Genomic DNA, 18,354 nt, shown 5'->3' on the forward strand with positions numbered 1-18,354 from the left:
TCGTTGCGGCGAAGTACGGCTTTTAATTTTTTAATAAGAAAAGAAAACCTTTTTAAATGGATCGAAAATATACCAATAACAATTTGTTAAGGATCAGTTTTTTTGTGAACCTCGCTTTTCACAGCTGTCGCGCTACGGCGTGTGTTTAGTTTATTTGACAGTATGTAGATCGTGGTAATTACATTCATGGCATTCGTTTTCTGAATCACAATCTGACTGTATGGGTGGTTACCTGCCAGGTAACGCTTTTGGTTGGTCAGGAAGTCGCCTTACATCCGCCACGTGCCCTCTTTCTGTTTCCAGAAGCTGATCATAGAATGGTTTTAATAGTTTACTTTCAAATAATGCAAAGAGTATGCGACATGTGTTTCTCCCTAATTCTGGGCTCATCAGGCATACACACTCACTGCATCACCTCTCGTGAATCGAATCTCTATCGTCAGCGCCAGAGTTGAAGCCCCTAACGTTGCGGTCAGCAAGTCGGCTAACATCCGCCATGTGCCGTCTTTCAGTTGCGAGAAGCAGATCATAGAATGGTTGAAACTGTTGCCCCTAACGTTGTGCCACGGCGTGTGGTTCGTTTATACCTCGTGTCTTCTCATTAAACTTTTATCTCGTGAATATGTTATTGCAATCCGCAGCGGGAGCGTTTCTATAAACTTAATTTAAACTTACGTTTTACACCGTGCTTTGTTTCCCTTATGAACATGCTTGTATGCTTCACTCGCTCCCTTCTGAATTGTTTAATGAATTTTTTGCTCTTCGCTGTTTGCGGCTCTTCCGTCATTTCCCCCTACTTTGTTCTTTTATCTCGCGAATATGTTATTGCAATCCTTAACGGGAGCGTTTCAATAAACTGATTGAAAATAGTTTTGCATTTACCTTTTTAGTAAAAGGCGAGCTTTTAAGCCTGAGAAATCACCCCGTAAATGCACACGTTTAATTGCACATGTGTTAATATGTATGGTTACACAGTATTAAAAGACAGTGAACAACGTCAGTTACCTTTGTTCCCGCGTTTGATAAAAGGCGAGCTTTTAAGCCTGAGAAATCACCCCGTAAATGCACACGTTTAATTGCACGTGTTAATATGTATGCTTACACAGTATTAAAAGACAGTCAAAAATTAACGTCATTTACCTTCGTTCCCGCGTTTGACTCGTGCTGTAAATCTCTTCCTTGTTTTTAGTTCACGTGATTACGTAGGAGGCGTGATGACGCGATACGTGACTCCGCCTCCTCCATTACAGTATATGGACAAAAAATATATTCCAGTTATGACCATTACGCGTAGAATTTTGAAATGAAACCTGCCTAACTTTTGTAAGTAAGCTGTAAGGAATGAGCCTGCCAAATTTCAGCCTTCCACCTACACGGGAAGTTCGAGAATTAGTGATGAGTGAGTCAGTCAGTCAGTCAGTCAGTGAGTCAGTGAGGGCTTTGCCTTTTATTAATATGTATATATATATATATATATATATATATATATATATATGTGTGTGTATGTATATATATATATATATATATATATATATATATATATATATATAGTGTATGTGTATATATATATATATATATATATATATATATATATATATATATATATATATATATACAGTATGTATATGTGTATATCCATATTCACACTTACAAACATAGTGTACTCTACTGTATATGGCAATTATATTTTATACATATTCGGTATGTTCTTGTGCATGAAATACAAAAACATTTGTTAGAAAATCTAAATAAGCCATATAACCATATTGATTTCAAATGACAATTTTTATTTTAAATTTCTACCAAAATGGGTTCATCATCAATTGCAAAGCACATTGTACAACCTTGTGCTGGAATGAGGTTTTAAGTTTTAAAAGCAAACAACATATTTTCATTGCTAGTGCACAATAATAGCTAAAATATGAATTAAAGAAGGCTGCTGTTATTTTAGATTTTTTTTTTTCAAAAAATTGTTTTCATGTGAATATGCATTACTCAGAAGAAACCATTAAATGTAAAATTGCAGCTATAAATGTTTTTATTAAATATTAACTTATGTAATATTATACTTATATTTATTAAAAATTAACTAATTAAACATGAAAATCCCGATTTTTAAATGAATAAGACAGAAGGATCCAGCATCATCTTTGTTTGCAGCTTTCTACTAGATTTCAACATACAAAATTATTTTTATTTTCAATCTATGATCTAAATAAACAGCAAAGCAACCTCATTGGTCTCAAACTGTAATTATTGTGTACTTCAAGAAAATTGTCTCCATCAACTGCAAAGTGCATCATACTCTCCCTTGCATCCCTACTTCATCAACAACTCCTTACGTCAACTGGAATGGTCAGTGATTAGTCTGCCTGTAACCATCAGTATGGGCTGTCCATAACTGAAGACCAAATAAGGAGACAACTGAGGAAGCTACACACAGGAAATGACATTTGTCCGGAAGAAGTTAAGTCCTTGAGTGCCTAAAGACTGTGCCTACTCAACTTTGTGGTATCCTTTGTTTCCTGTTCAGTCTAGTCTGTCCCTAAGACTCAAAAAAGTCCATATTTTTCCAGTGCCTTCAATAAATTCCAGCCATCCCTGTTAAGGGGTAAACTCAGAAATAGAAAGGTGGATGGGGCTATGGTGTCCTGAATATTGGACTATCTGTTGGTCAGACCACAGTTTGTGAGACTCAAGGGATGTGTTTCTGATATGGAATGTATGTGAGCATCACTTGTGCACCATAAGGAACAGTCCTGTCTCCTTTTCTCTTCACTCTGTGTACCTCCTACTATGAAGTGACAGGTCATGTCACTTGCAGAAATTATCTGATTATTCTGTACTTATGGGGGGTGTACTGATAAAAAGGATGCGACACAGCACAAGAGTCAGGTGGAAAACATTGTTTCTTGGTACAGAAAGAATTGTCTGCAACTTAACATTAGCAAAATCAAGGAACTGGTTATTGAATTTAGCCACACCAAGGAGACTTTATGGCTGTTCACTATTTAGGGAGTGGATGTATAGGTGTATAGGTAATGTAGTTTGTGAGACTCAAGGACTGTTTTTCTGATACATATGTGAGCAACACTAGAACACCACAAGGAGCAGTCTTTGGTGTTCTCCTTTTCAGTTTGCTTTGTTCGCTACTATAATGTGACAGGTCATGTCACTTGCCGAAGTTCTCAGATGACTATGCATGTATTGATGAGGGGGATGGGACAGAGTATTGGAGTCAGGTAGATAACTTTGTTTCATAGTACACAAAGAATTGACTGCAACTTAACATTAGCAAAATCAAGGAACTAGTTACTGACTTTAACCACACCAAAGAGCCTCTATGTCTGTTCAGTGTTTACTTTACTGGTATGGTAACACAGAGGAACTATATAAGAAAATCCAGATCAGGCTCTTTTTCCTTAGGAGTCTGTATTCCTTTAATTTGGATAGTGACATCCTTTACATATTCCACAACTCTGTGATGGCCAGTAAGATTATCTTTGCTTTGGAGTGCTGTGTTGGTAACATCACTTCAAGAGGCCCACTGAATAAACAAGATAATTAAAAGGGCAGGGTCAGGTATGGGATGCATTTTGGACCCAATGGAGGTATTAGCAAAGGAAAGAATTAAAACTGAGTGCCGTTATGAACAATATTGCACATCCTCTGTCTGGCACACTGAGTACCTTCAGCCAACATATCATTCAACAGAGGTCAGGAAACGCCACTGGGGCTCCTTTATGCCAACAGTAATATGCCTGTATAATGCCTCACTGTGGCTGTAACTGCCGAGTCAGAAGTTTTCTTCCTTTTTACTCATTTTATGTATTTGACCATAGTGTGTGTGTGTATTGTGGTCAGGCGATTGATTGCAGTCTGTCCTTCCGTCAGAAGTTTGGGACACCAGTCGGGCCATCCCCTTTATTCATTGTCAGATGAAGTACACAAAAACAAAAGGAAAAGAAATGTCCTGCTCCCTCGTCCAGTGCACCTTAGTTGGGTCTTCCAATAAAAGATGCCTCTCTTTAGGCTGCATGTCCTTTATGGTGACATGCCTGGAAGGGGTGGGAGTAATTGCCCTTATTGGGCAGCCTCTCAGAGCTGTTAGGGAAGAAAAGAAACAGAATGAAGTCAATGGTAGCCCTCCTCTTGTTTCAGTGGGTTATTACATACCTTTCCAAAGCCCTCAGAGCAGTCCTCCGATGTCCATGCCTGACAATATATAATTATCTGTTTATTTATTTATTTATTATTAATTTTTATTGTAATCATTCCATAAAAATAGATCAATTTATAAGCAAACAAAATTGAAGACAAATCAAACCCCACCCCTGAGAAGGAGAGCTTAGCCAAAGGAGAATTGCTTAGGGCTTTTTAATAAGACAACAATAAACAAAAGAAAGGGAGAAATAAATATTTATGTAAATAAGAGATGGAGAAGGAAATTAAATGTGGTAATAGTTATTTCTCTTATTCTAAAATAATATTGATTAGATCCTGCCATGTTTTGAAAAAATTTTGTACAGATCCTCTAACTGAGAATTTGAATTTTTCCAATTTCAAATAATATAAAACATCGGTTTCCCACTGACTTATCAGAGGAGAATTAGGATTCTTCCAATTTAACAGAATAAGTCTGCGTGCCAAAAATGTAGTGAATGCAATCACCATTTGCTTGTCATTTTCCACTTCAAGTCCGTCTGGAAGAACACCAAACACAGCTGTTAATGTGTTAGGAGGGATTGTGATACCAAGGCTGTCTGAAAGGCACTTAAAAATTTTGGCCCAAAATGATGTTAGTGTGGTGCAGGCCCAGAACATGTGACCCAGTGAGGCAGGAGCTTGGTTGCAGCGTTCGCAGGTTGGATATTGCCCTGGAAACATTTTGGACAGTTTTAAGCGAGACAGATGAGCTCGATACATAATTTTTAGTTGAATAATTCTATGCTTTGCACATATGGAGCTCGAGTGAATTCTCTGCTTTGCTACCTTCCACTCCTTTTCTGATATATTGATTAAGAGATCTTCCCAATGTCCTCTTGGATCTTTGAAAGGTAGGGACTCTAATAGGATTTTATATAATGCGGAAATGGTGTTTAATTCCTTGAAATTGAGCAGTATTTTTTCCAGCATTGTGGAGGGTGCGAGGTGGGGGAAATCGGTCAATTTCTGTTTAACAAAATTTCTAATTTGAAGATAGTGAAAGAAATGTGTAGCTGGGAGGTTGAATTTGGAATGTAATTGTTCAAAAGATGTAAATATGTTGTCTATATAAAGATCTCAGAGCATTTTAATCCCAAAACCTTTCCAGGTATTAAAAACTGGATATGTTTGCGAGGGTTGAAAGAGGTGGTTCTCTTGCAGAGGTGCCACCGATAAAAGATTTTCCATCTTAAAATGCTTTCTAATTTGGTTCCATATTCTAAGTGAGTAAAGCACAATTGGGTTATAAGTATATTTGCGATAACTTGCATTTATTGGAGAGCAGAGCAGGGAGTATAAAGAAGTACTACAGGATTTTACTTCTATTGCGGACCAAGCCTGTGTATGTTCATTTATTTGTGTCCAGGTTTTTATGGCTTGTATGTTTGCTGCCCAGTAATAAAACTGAAAATTTGGTAAAGCCATGCCACCTTCTGCCTGCGGTCTTTGTAGGGTCGCTCTTCGGATACGTGGGTGTTTTGAGTTCCAAATGAATGAGGTTATTGTTGAATCTAACTGTTTAAAAAACGATTTATTGATATATATTGGAATGTTTTGAAATAAAAAAGAAGCTTAGGAAGGATATTCATCTTAACAACGTTAATTCTTCTGGCTAGAGTGAGATGAAGGGTTGACCATCTATCCAAGTCTTGCTTAATTTTTTCCATACAGACGGCAAAATTTTGCTGATAAAGAGCTTTATGTTTACTTGTAATATTTACCCCTAGGTACAGTGCATCCGGAAAGTATTCACAGCGCATCACTTTTTCCACATTTTCTTATGTTACAGCCTTATTCCAAAATGGATTAAATTCATTTTCTTCCTCAGAATTCTACACACAACACCCCATAATGACAATGTGAAAAAAGTTTACTTGAGGTTTTTGCAAATTTATTAAAAATAAAAAAACTGAGAAAACACATGTACATAAGTATTCACAGCCTTTTCTCAATACTTTGTTGATGCACCTTTGGCAGCAATTACAGCCTCAAGTCTTTTTTTTGAATATGATGCCACAAGCTTGGCACTCCTATCCTTGGCCAGTTTAGCCCATTCCTCTTTGCAGCACCTCTCAAGCTCCATCAGGTTGGATGGGAAGTGTCGGTGAACAGCCATTTTAAGATCTCTCCAGAGATGTTCAATTGGATTCAAGTCTGGGCTCTGGCTCGGCCACTCAAGGACATTCACAGAGTTGTCCTGAAGCCACTCCTTTGATATCTTGGCTGTATGCTTAGGGTCGTTGTCCTGCTGAAAGATGAACCGTCGCCCCAGTCTGAGGTCAAGAGTGCTCTGGAGCAGGTTTTCATCCAGGATGTTTCTGTACATTGCTGCAGTCATCTTTCCCTTTATCCTGACTAGTCTCCCAGTTCCTGCTGCTGAAAAACATCCCCACAGCATGATGCTGCCACCACCATGCTTCACTGTAGGGATAGTATTGGCCTGGGGATGAGAGGTGCCTGGTTTCCTCCAAACGTGACGCCTGGCATTCACACCAAAGAGTTCAATCTTTGTCTCATCAGACCAGAGAATTTTCTTTCTCATGGTCTGAGAGTCCTTCAGGTGCCTTTTGGAAAACTCCAGGTGGGCTGCTATGTGCCTTTTACTAAGGAGTGGCTTCTGTCTGGCCGCTCTACCATACAGGCCTGATTGGTGGATTGCTGCAGAGATGGTTGTCCTTCTGGAAGGTTCTCCTCTCTCTATAGATGACCTCTGGAGCTCTGACAGAGTGACCATCGGGTTCTTGGTCACCTCCCTGACTAAGGCCCTTGTCCCCCGATCGCTCAGTTTAGATGGTCGGCCAGCTCTAGGAAGAGTCCTGGTTGTTTCAAACTTCTTCCACTTACGGATGATGGAGGCCACTGTGCTCATTGGGACCTTCAAAGCAGCAGAAATTTTTCTGTAACCTTCCCCAGATTTGTGTCTCGAGACAATCCTGTCTCGGAGGTCTACAGACAATTCCTTTGACTTCATGCTTGGTTTGTGCTCTGACATGAACTGTCAACTGTGGGACCTTATATAGACAGGTGTGTGCCTTTCCAAATCATGTCCAACCAACTGAATTTACCACAGGTGGACTCCAATTAAGCCGCAGAAACATCTCAAGGATGATCAGGGGAAACAGGATGCACCTGAGCTCAATTTTGAGCTTCATGGCAAAGGCTGTGAATACTTATGTACATGCGCTTTCTCAATTTTTTTATTTTTAATAAATTTGCAAAAATTTCAAGTAAACTTTTTTCACATTGTCATTATGGGGTGTTGTGTGTAGAATTCTGAGGAAAAAAATGAATTTAATCCATTTTAAAATAAGGCTGTAACATAACAAAATGTGGAAAAAGTGATGCGCTGTGAATACTTTCCGGATACACTGTATTTAAACTGATCTGCTATGGTAAAAGGTAGGGTGTCCAATCTAATATTATATGCTTGTGAATTCACTGGAAAGAGTATACTTTTATTCAGATTAATTTTAAGACCTGATATCTTTTGAAATTCTGTTAGTGCTGTTAGAACTGCAGGGACAGTGTTTTCTGGGTCTGATATATATAAAACCATATCATCTGCATATAGAGAAATTTTCTGTTCCAGTCCTTCTCTGACAATCCCCTTTATCTGATAAGAATTTCGGCAGTGAACCACGAGTGGTTCAATAGCGATTGCAAACAGCAGTGGCGACAAGGGACATCTTTGTCTGGTACCACGTTCTAGCTTAAAGTAGTCTGAGCAAATGTTATTAATACAAACTGAAGCTTCTGGATTGGTATACAGTAGTTTGATCCATGCACAAATATTTGGGCCAAACCCAAATTTCTCCAATGCAGTGAAAAGGTAGTTCCATTCAATCATATCAAATGCTTTTTCTGCGTCTAATGATAGTAATATCTCTGGGGTGTTTGATTTTGCTGGTGAATATATAACATTAAACAAGCATCGGAGATTGGAAGATAGATGTCGGCCTTTAATAAATCCAGTTTGATCCTGTGATATTACCGAGGGCAGCACTTTCTCCATCCTTCTAGCTAGAATTTTTGAGAGTATCTTAACATCATTATTCAGGAGTGAAATTGGTCTGTATGATGCACATTGTAACAAGTCCTTATTTTTGAAATGTTTGAGGTAGTATTTGGTTGTCTCTAGCTTCTGTAAATGTTGCCAATAAGACGGGAGTTAGCTGAGTGGAGAATTTCTTATAAAATTCTATGGGGTAACCATCAGGGCCTGCTGATTTCCCGCTTTGTAGTGACTTTATAGCATCTAGTAATTCTGTTAGCGTTAGAGGTTTATCCAGTTCCTCAGCACTTAAAGCATCTATTTGTGGTGTATGTAATGTATCCAGAAATGCGTTAGATTGTGTGTTGTCTTCTTTGAGCTCAGTAGAATATAAGGATTTATCATAATCTCTAAATGCGTGCATTATATTTTTATGGTCTATAATTTCTTCTCCATTCGTGTTGGTGATTACTGGTATTGCATTGCGAACTTCTTGTTTGTGAATTTGTTGTGCTAAAAGCTTATTAGCTTTTTCTCCGTGTTCATAGTAATGGTGTCTAGACTTATAAAGTACTTATCTGTTTATTTATTGAAGAGTTTCTGTAAAAAGCCAGATTTCAAACTGGGGACAAAATAAATACACTTCTATCTATGTTCTATCTAATATAACAATTACAATTTGTAATGAATATTAAGGTTTCTCTATTATTTAGATTGTTATCAAAATTTGAGACTAAGACTTCAGTGAAGAAAAAAGAAGTACTTATGCTTTTGTATGAAAATGCAGTAGCTGACATGATAAATGAAAACAGTGCTGACATCCACATGACAGAAGGCTATTCAATTATGTAGACATTAGGCAAATACAATCTGCATAGCACAAGCATATAGAATGAAAATTTTAAAAACACAAACCACAAAACATGTGGTTCACCTCTGAATTGCAAAGTAGAACAGCTATGATCAAGCAATAGTGAAATTCTTATGATTATGCCATACTCCCTGCTGATTGTTGAAAAAGGAAAAAAAAATATTTAGGCAGGTGGTGCAGGAGTTATTGGGAGATAAATGGAAGTAATAGTTGTTTTGTTGTCTAGTTGAAATGTTTACTTGGACAAATACAGAATGGTGTCATCTTTTGCTTATGTGAGTTGTCAGTGTAACACCTTGTCAGCAAATATTCATGTGACCAATTGCCATCACAGTTTTCAATGTGAAATGTTTTTCTGTAGCCTTATTCAATTTGGGAAGCAATCAACGTTGTTAATAACATTAAATATCCCTTCACCTTTGCACATACACGGAGACCTTTAAGGATCTCGAGTACTGCATAAAGCAGACGTTTCTGACAGACTATTTCAATCCAGTGTGTCCTTCACGATCTCAAGCGCCATCCACCAACCGTAAAGTACAGATTGTTAGAAGTGATGTTGAGACCTCGCCAGTCCCCATGTCTTCAAACGGCAATGACAGCGGCGCGCATGGACCCCCCTGACAAGTTTGTCCCTCAGGACTATGAATCCCATGGATCTCTGTACTTGTCCATACTGGGTCCATGCCAGCAGAGTACTGCCATCTATGGTTTTGGGGGAGGAGCTTTTCTGGACAAAAACCTTCCCCAGTAGGGCTGGGTATCAGCACTGATGTCCCCAGTCAATTCTGACTCACAATTCCCCAATTCAATTCAATATTGATTTATCTTGACTAAATTAGTGTGTACTGATATTTTTTTTTTTTTTTACTGGTGTTTTTTTTTAAATAACCATGCATAGAGAACATTAATATAATGTGACAAATTTCAGTAACACTTTACTTGAAGGGTGTTTAACATCAATATTGAAGGGTGTTAACATTAGTATTTGGAGGATGTGGAACAAAATATCATTGCTCTTAAAAAAAAAAAAAAAAAAAAAAAAAAAAAAAATGGCTGTTCACAAAATTTCAAAACTGCCTATAGATTTATAGATTCTGATATTTTTTGGGCAAGAGGCAACGTAAATGGAAGCTTGAAGCTAAATGCTGTCTCCACTGAAGACTGTTCAATCTGTACTCTTTAGGATGTTGACTGAGACGACATGTCTGGGTGATGCTGAGATAAGTGATTTCTCAAATTTGTTCTGTTACAACAATAAATAGCTTCTGAGCTACATAGCTTATATACACGTGTGTGTGTATATATATATATATATATATATATATATATATATATATATATATATATATATATATATATATATATATGGCTTTGCTTTTTATCAAATTGTTCTTTACCAACACATTTAAGTGTCTAAGACGCTGATTTCAGTTAAAGGGGAAGAAGTAAAGTGCTTTTTCCGTAGAAAACCTTAGCAGGCGCATTAGTGCCATCTACTGGATTGGACGTCAAAAACGAAGATAAACAGAAATTTACATTGAGGAGGATAGAGATTCATGAGATTGATCTTGAGACTTTAAGTATCAATATCAAATCATTTTAAATGAAAATTAATAATTAATGGGAAAATCAATTTTACCCAGCTTCGTTTCCCAGTCCACCCATTAATCTTTCACCCAACTGCGATAATAATCCAGCCCCATCTTGGCTGTGTTATGACTCCTCTCATGTTGTTCTTCCATTTTGACTTCCCGGCTGAGCAAGGATCCACCTACCATCCCAGTTGGGACGCAAGTCCATCCACCATGGTGCTTACACTGTACCTGTGAAATTTGAGATATTTGCAGTATGTTTTTCAGTGGTAAAAATGTGAGATTGATATATGTGTAATGACATTTTAATGATTCAAAGTTTAAATTGTAACAAAACATAACATAACATTCCTAAGCCCACTTAATCCAGTTCAAGGTTGTTGGGGTTTGAGGCCATTCTGGTTTCCTTGATGCAATCAATGCAAGCAGCCCAGGATAGGGCACCCGTCCATTGCAGGGTTCCCAATAGACAACCATGTTTACTCTCACACAGTAGCAATTCGGAATCACCAATTACTAGTAGATATGCATATAATTTCATTTTGGCTAGTCAAAACCGAGAAACTAGTCCCAATTCCAAAGATACAATATGCAAGCCATTTGAGCAATGACAGTCAAATTATATGTTCAATGAATCTGTAAGTCAAAAGAAGGTAACACAGCCTCTTCATGTTACAGATTTAAACATGATATATTTCTGCATATTTTACTGTAAAACTACTGTTTACCTTCTGAAACTTACAGACTGAAAAAAGTCAGTTACATCATGATTATTGTTTCAGTGTTCACCAATAACGCATTGCATAATACTAAACAATTCAGACTACACAAGATTGCTCCAGTTATATAAATATGTACCCAGTTGTACTCCGTACTAATAATTTGTTAAACACTGTATATGAAATTGTCATCCAAATTAATCAAAAAACTTAAAATGTATTAGTTGATGAACAATAAACAAAACTCATGATTAAGAGTACAAGTAATAAAAACAGTTAAAGCATTGTGAGGGGATTTTATTAAGTGTTTCAATCTTCTTTTCATTGTTGATCAGTTTTCACAGTGGTTTTGCCTTTTCACTAACTGAACTTGTGACTTTATCTAGAAGATGATGCTGCAAGGATTGTGTTATACATAATATATAGTAAAGTATTTGTCAGAGTATATCTGTTATGAAATGTTGACATTTTGCTGTTGTACCTTATTTGTTTATAGTGACAGGTAGAGTCAGATAGCATGTGGAGGCCCCTAGCAGACTTTGACACAAACCTAACTGGGAAAAGTTAATGATTGTTCTACAAGGTGGCCCACAAGGGTTTTCTTTACTGCTTTATCTCCACAGAAGCAAGAGTTAACATTAACCTGTTCTATTGTCCAGACAAACATCATGTACAAAAATTAACAAAAAATTGAGTGGAGGAAAAAACAAAACATGAAGTAAACTTAGCAAAATATAAGCAAAACACGCACAGTGAATAAATAAGAAAACAATACCTCTCAGTAAATCTGGATAAAGAGCAAATCAAAGGTGGTAAAGATCAGGGGAAAATGACTACTCACCTGCTTGTAAACATTAATAGTTGTTACTATTGATCAGTGAATTTTGCCAGTTATTTGCAGCGAATTTGCTGCGTTCTTGTTTACCTTTGTTCGTCAAATTATTTACTGATAATTCGGCTGGTTTAGGAGAATTTTTTTTTTTATATACCAATACCCCTCCGGAGCTGTAACAGCCAACATTGATGGGACCGTCCCCCGGGTATATAATGCTGATCATTTGCAATACAAACTCTATGGAATGAGTTATCTGTGCTTGCAGCCAGATGTGCATGTTGATCTTCGAGTTCCACATCAACAAAAGTGAAGGAGGTGTGTGTCCTATGCATGCATAATAATTAGCCACATGGCACAGCAGAAGTGAAAACAAACATTGAAGGAACCTGATGCCCCCCAATAGAGGAGACTCTATGAAATGATAACGAAAAATGTATTACTATTTACAAGACGTTTCTATCATTTTGATAGAATAAAAAGCGCAAAGCATCAACACAGACAGTTTAGAGAGCCTTCAGCGTGACTTCAAAAAATAGAATGAGCCAGAAGTTTCAATCATGACAAGCCCCTTTTAATTTTCTGCCATTTTTTTTCTACTTTTGACTACGATTTTGGCGTTTCTACTTTGTTTTGACGAAATCTATGATTGAGCACCTCTGCCTGCATACTTTCTTTTTTGATCTCACAGTGGTGCAGTGGTTGACATCTGTTGCTGCACAGCTCAGGTTACCTTTTTGGCCACAATAATTGATCCATATAGATGACAGATGTTTGCCTAACCTTAGGGACACTTTTAAAAAAAAATCAAAAAAATCAAAATCTTTATTGTCATTGTAGCAATGAGACATTGTACAACGAAATATAGGTGCAATTATCCAATGCAAAAATAAAATAAAAACAAAACACAATTACTCAAGTTAAAACTAAAATAATCCATTCATACATACGTTATATTGCACGTGTCCCATAGCCAATGTTGACTTAGGGCTGTATTGTAAACATGAGAGTGTATTGTATTGTAAACATGAAGGTGCACTTGATCAGATTGACCAACTTGGCAGCATTCAGCATGGTGATGGCTGAAGGATAGAAACTGTTTCTCAGTCTTTTTGCCTTAGTCTTTATGGATCTGAAACGTCTGCCTGAAGGCAGGTGTTCAAACAATGCATGTCCTGGGTGTGATGGGTCCTGAAGAATTTTCTTGACGTTCCTGAGACAACAAGGACTATGTAGTTCTTCTAGTGAGGGGAGAGGACAGCCGACTCTCTGCTGGGTGACCTTAATGACCCTGTGGAGCTCTTTCCTCTGTGCTACTGTGCAGTTGGAGAACCATGCACAGAGACAGTAGGCCAGAATGCTCTCTACTGTGCAGCGGTAAAAGGACACCAGCAGGTTTCTCAGGGATGTTGTTCTTCCTGAGAACCCTCAGGAAGTAGTCTCTTTAGGGCCTTCTTCACTGCCTCAGCTGTGTGTGTTCCCCAGGTCAAGTCCTCCCTAATGGTGACTCCCAAGAAGCGGAAGTCTGAGACCCTCTCCACACAGTCCCCGTTGATGATGAGTGGCTGGATGTTGTCTGCCTTCTTTCTGAAGTCCACGATGATCTCCTTGGCTATATTTAGGAGCAAGTTGTTATTCCTACACCATGTTGTCAGCCGCTCCAGCTCATCCCTGTAGGCACACTCATCCCCCCCCAAGAGATGAGCTCTACTACTGTGGTATCGTCAGCGAACTTAAAAATTTTTATGATTTTGATAACTAGTTGTTATGTCATACGCAAGCATGAGTGTCAGTCAGTGATACCCACTTGAAAACACAAAATCGCTGAGGGTGCACACAAACATTGTAGCATCTACTATTTTGAAAAGTGCTTTGGTGATGCAGGTAAGTAAAGACAACAGGCCTGTGGAAGCTCCTTACATATAAGTAATTTAGTCAATAAAATTAAATGAAAACCACTAATGCAATGAACTGTAAAACCTCACATTAATTTAATGATAGTGGTAATATATTCTCCATATTTTTTATTTAGTCAAACTAACAAATGTTTTATTTTTTAGAGCACTGATGTTGATGTCCAAAAGTAATTTCCAGCCTCCAAAGTTGAAAGAAAAGGCAAAATGGTATGAATGCTACATTTTTTGTCATTTTGTGTAATATTAGTAAAGAAAAATGCTGCTGCAACGTGATTTATAGTGTAATTGGTACAATTAGCTGTTATTTTATATGAGTATATTATTTTCATCTTATGATATTTTACTTAACCTCCTTGGTGTTAACCCAAATGTGACTCAGGCTTAGAATTCTGTGCAATTATGCTTACCCATAAATCACACTTTGCAATGATCCACTTTACATTTTTAAGCCCGGATAAAGCCTGTAAAAGTATTCTGCTGCCATCAAGTGGATGAAATAACATTATGCTGTAAAAAATCATGAATAATTATATGTGTTTTGCCACCTCACGGTAACTCATCAATATTCATGAGTGGTTGAGGAGCTTCTAGCTAAAAAGTGGTAGTGATGATGATGTGGTCATCAGACATTGGCGTGGTTAGTGAAGCTGGTGGGAGGAAGTGGATAACCTTCCAGTGGTAAAAAGGACTGCTAAGGAGGTACTGAGTTATTTGGAAATTGTAGAGGGAGAAGGGCTGCTTAGATTAAATAGGCTGAAAGCAAACAAATCACCAGGAACAGATAATTTTTCCCCTGAGATCTTAAGGGGGTTAGGGAGTACTTATACAAACCCTTGATGCATATTTTTAGGAAGTCACTATGCACTGGGGAAATTCTGAAAGACTGGAAAATGTTTATGGTGTGGGGAACCTTATTAGAACTGGCTGACGGTGTGGTGTTACACAGGGGTCAGTGCTAGGGCCACTGCTATTTTTAAATATATTTAAATAATTTGGATACAAATATAAGTAACAAGCTGATTAAGTTTGCAGGAGATACCAAGCTAGGTGGATTGTCAGGGACTTAAACAGCATATAGGCTTGTGTAGATTTGTGGCAGATGAAATGTAATATAGGTAAATGTCAAATATTACACGTAGGAAGTAAAAATGCTGGGTCTGAATACACAATGGGAGGTCTGAAAAACTGAAAGTACACCTTGTGAGCAGGATTTAGGAGTTTTAGTGGAATCAATATTATCAAATGCCAGATAGTGTTCAGAAGCTATTGAGAAGGCTAACAGAATGTTAGGTTATATAGTATATTGTGTAGAGTACAAGTCCAAGGAGGTTACACTCAAGTTTTATAACACACTGGTGAGGCCTTATCTGGATTGCTGCTTACATTTTTGGTCTCCAGTCTACAAAATGGACATAGCAGCACCAGAAGAAGTCCAGAGAACAGCAACTAGGCTGATTCCAGGGCTACAGGGTATGTGTTATGAGGAAAGATTAAAATAGGTGATCCTTTTCAGTTTAAGAAAAAGAAGACTAAGAAACATTAATCGATACTGTATGTTTAATGTTTATTATGAAGGGAATTAGTACAGTGGATTGAGACTACTATTTTAAAATATTTCATCAAGAACAAGGGGACATAGTTGAAAACTTGTTGAGGATAAATTTCACACAAACATTAGAAAGTTTTTTTTTTTAACGCATAGAACCATAGATATGTGGAACAAGTTGTCAGATATTGTGGTAGACAGTAGATCTTTAGGGACTTTCAAAACTAGACTTAATATTATTTTAGAAAAATTAAGTAAATAAGAATGGTGAGCTTTGTTGGGCTGTATGATCTGTTCTAATGTTCTAATGATGCATGATACAGTATACTGTATGACCAAACCATCCATGATATGCCTGGTGAATTTGGTCAAGTGAAGTTTCAGCCTGGTGCGACACTAGCCGTGTGACAAAAAAGCAAAATAATTGCGATCAAGTACAAGGTCAAGCAAGATGGGGAAATGTAGAAGTCACTAAGCCTTTCACTGTGGCAGCTTACAGTAACAAAGGGTCAGCATTGATTGTGCTAATCAGGCATTGTCATTCAACCCTCTCACGTTCAAGCAACAAAAAAAATATTTTAAAGTGCACAAAGAAACATGCATCTAATGTCCTGATTATAACATTGGGCTGTGCATTGGTAACTGCCTCAAAACATATCGTACAAAGGATGTGTGCTAAATTTGCATCAGTAAAACAATGAACATTAGACATACCTTTTCTGCTGTTTTATGTTAACATTTTGGTATTTACATGTTACTGTTACATGTAGTAACATTTTTTCTGGTAGAGAACAATTCAACATTTTTCCTTCAATTTTCCTTGGATAAACATAACATTAAGGAGGCTACAGGAATATTTTACCCCAAAATTATGTTACTTACCCCGTGCAGTCTGTAGTAATGGTTGAAAACATTTTTGATCTCATGTTTCATGCAGAACAGAAAGGAAAAAATGTATGCTCTAATAGAACCTAATGGTAACTAATGCTGTATAATGGCAAACAATGTGGAAATGTCCATGGAAAAACGAAAACAAAAATTCATTTTACTTGTGTCAAAAAATCAGTTGTCTAGTTGTATGCCGAAAATGTGCCAAAAAACATGCATTTTTTCACAAATATTGTTAAATGCCTACTTCTAGAAAAGTCAGCACACATGACTCTGACCAGTGAATAAGGGTGGATTTTAAATTCAAAAGTGCAGTACCATGCGAATGAATTTCTGTTTATGATATGCACTGACTTTTCCAGAAGTATGTGTTTATTAGTATTTTAGCAGAAAATGCATGTATTTTGCACATTTTGCGAATAAGACTGGGATTGGGACATCACAAGTGGATTACATGACCCATATAATTAGGGGTGTGCGATATTGGAAAAAAAAAAATATTTCGATATTTTCTGGGACTTTGACGATAACGATAATTCCAAGATAATGTAATGTATTATTTGAAATTATATTGAATTATATTTTTGTCATCTGTAGCTTTACTTATCAGGTCTTTTTGTATTTTTAAACATAATAAATAAGATCAATTTAACATAAACTGCATTTTATAGAGGAACCCCAAATTACTCACCAATTGCAATATGAAGCCTATGCCCAAAACAAGGTAGCCTCTTCCAGTTATTAATCCGTAGTGCACTGACAACGTTAGCCCCACTGTCTGTTGTCATGCAAACCATGTGGTCTTCTCGCAGTGACCATGATGCCAGAGCATCTTTCAGACCTTACGCAATGATGTTGCCAGTGTGATCTTGTGGGAAGTAGGATGTTTGCAAACAGAAGCTTTGCAGTTGCCAGTTTTCGTCAATGAAATGCACCGTCAGGGAGAGGTATGGCTCGGATGTTCAGCTTGCCCATAAATCCATTGTTGTGACAAAATGTGAAACCTTTTGCAGTTTATGCGTCAGAGTTTGGCAACATGAATCATACAACTTAGGCAGAGCTGTTTGACTAAAATATTTTCGGCCAGGCAGTGTGTACCTTGGGTCTAAAGTATTCAAAAGTTGTTTAAAACCATCTCTCTCAACCACTTGAATTGGCACCATATCTTTTGCATTGTAATTGGTGACGGTGTTTGTTATGTCATGCCATCTGTTGCTTTTCTTGTCGTAAGGCACTTTTTTGCAGAATGAGTCCGCTAAAGTTTGCTGAGTGTGTTTTTGTGCTTGTACCTTGGTTACTTTAGACTTGTGCTGGACAGTTGACTCCTTAAGCTTTTCGTATTCTTCGTATTCTGTGCGGTGGTTAGTTCGTAAATGGTGAAACAAGTTAGTTGTCGAGCTGTCTTTAACGGCAACCGATTTACCACATAGTTTGTAGATTGCCGTCTTTTGAGCAACATCAGTCTTTTCAAAACCAAACCACTGCCATGCGAGTGAGAATGAACCACATCTGGCAATTAACTCTGACGACATAGATGGCGAGGCTGTTTTATCATCTGGTGCTGTTTGTTCACTCATTTTGAGGCAGGCAGCGACGCTAACTTGCGGCTTGCTGGACGTGCATGCCTACGCAACTCGCTTTGCTCACGCGCAGTGGTCTATACTGTTGCATTAGTGAATGAACTCTGTTTCTTTTTTTTGCAAAGCGAGTTACATACTCGATAATTTAATCTCGCACATCGTTAAAACAGCAATTAAGATATAATCATAAACGATGTATATCGCACACAC

At 37.5% G+C, this 18,354-nt stretch overlaps 1 protein-coding gene across 1 annotated transcript in view; it reads left to right on the plus strand.

Moving 5' to 3' along the window:
* map4k2 (mitogen-activated protein kinase kinase kinase kinase 2) overlaps positions 1-18,354 on the plus strand; it is a 227,419-nt gene that overhangs the window by 104,203 nt on the left and 104,862 nt on the right. Inside the window, exon 10 of the mRNA XM_028804122.2 lies at positions 14,275-14,337. Within this exon, the coding sequence (XP_028659955.1) occupies positions 14,275-14,337 (63 nt within the window). The remainder of the gene's footprint in view (positions 1-14,274; positions 14,338-18,354) is intronic.

The sequence above is a fragment of the Erpetoichthys calabaricus genome, chromosome 1, assembly GCF_900747795.2.
Source record: "Erpetoichthys calabaricus chromosome 1, fErpCal1.3, whole genome shotgun sequence".
NCBI lineage: Eukaryota > Metazoa > Chordata > Cladistia > Polypteriformes > Polypteridae > Erpetoichthys > Erpetoichthys calabaricus.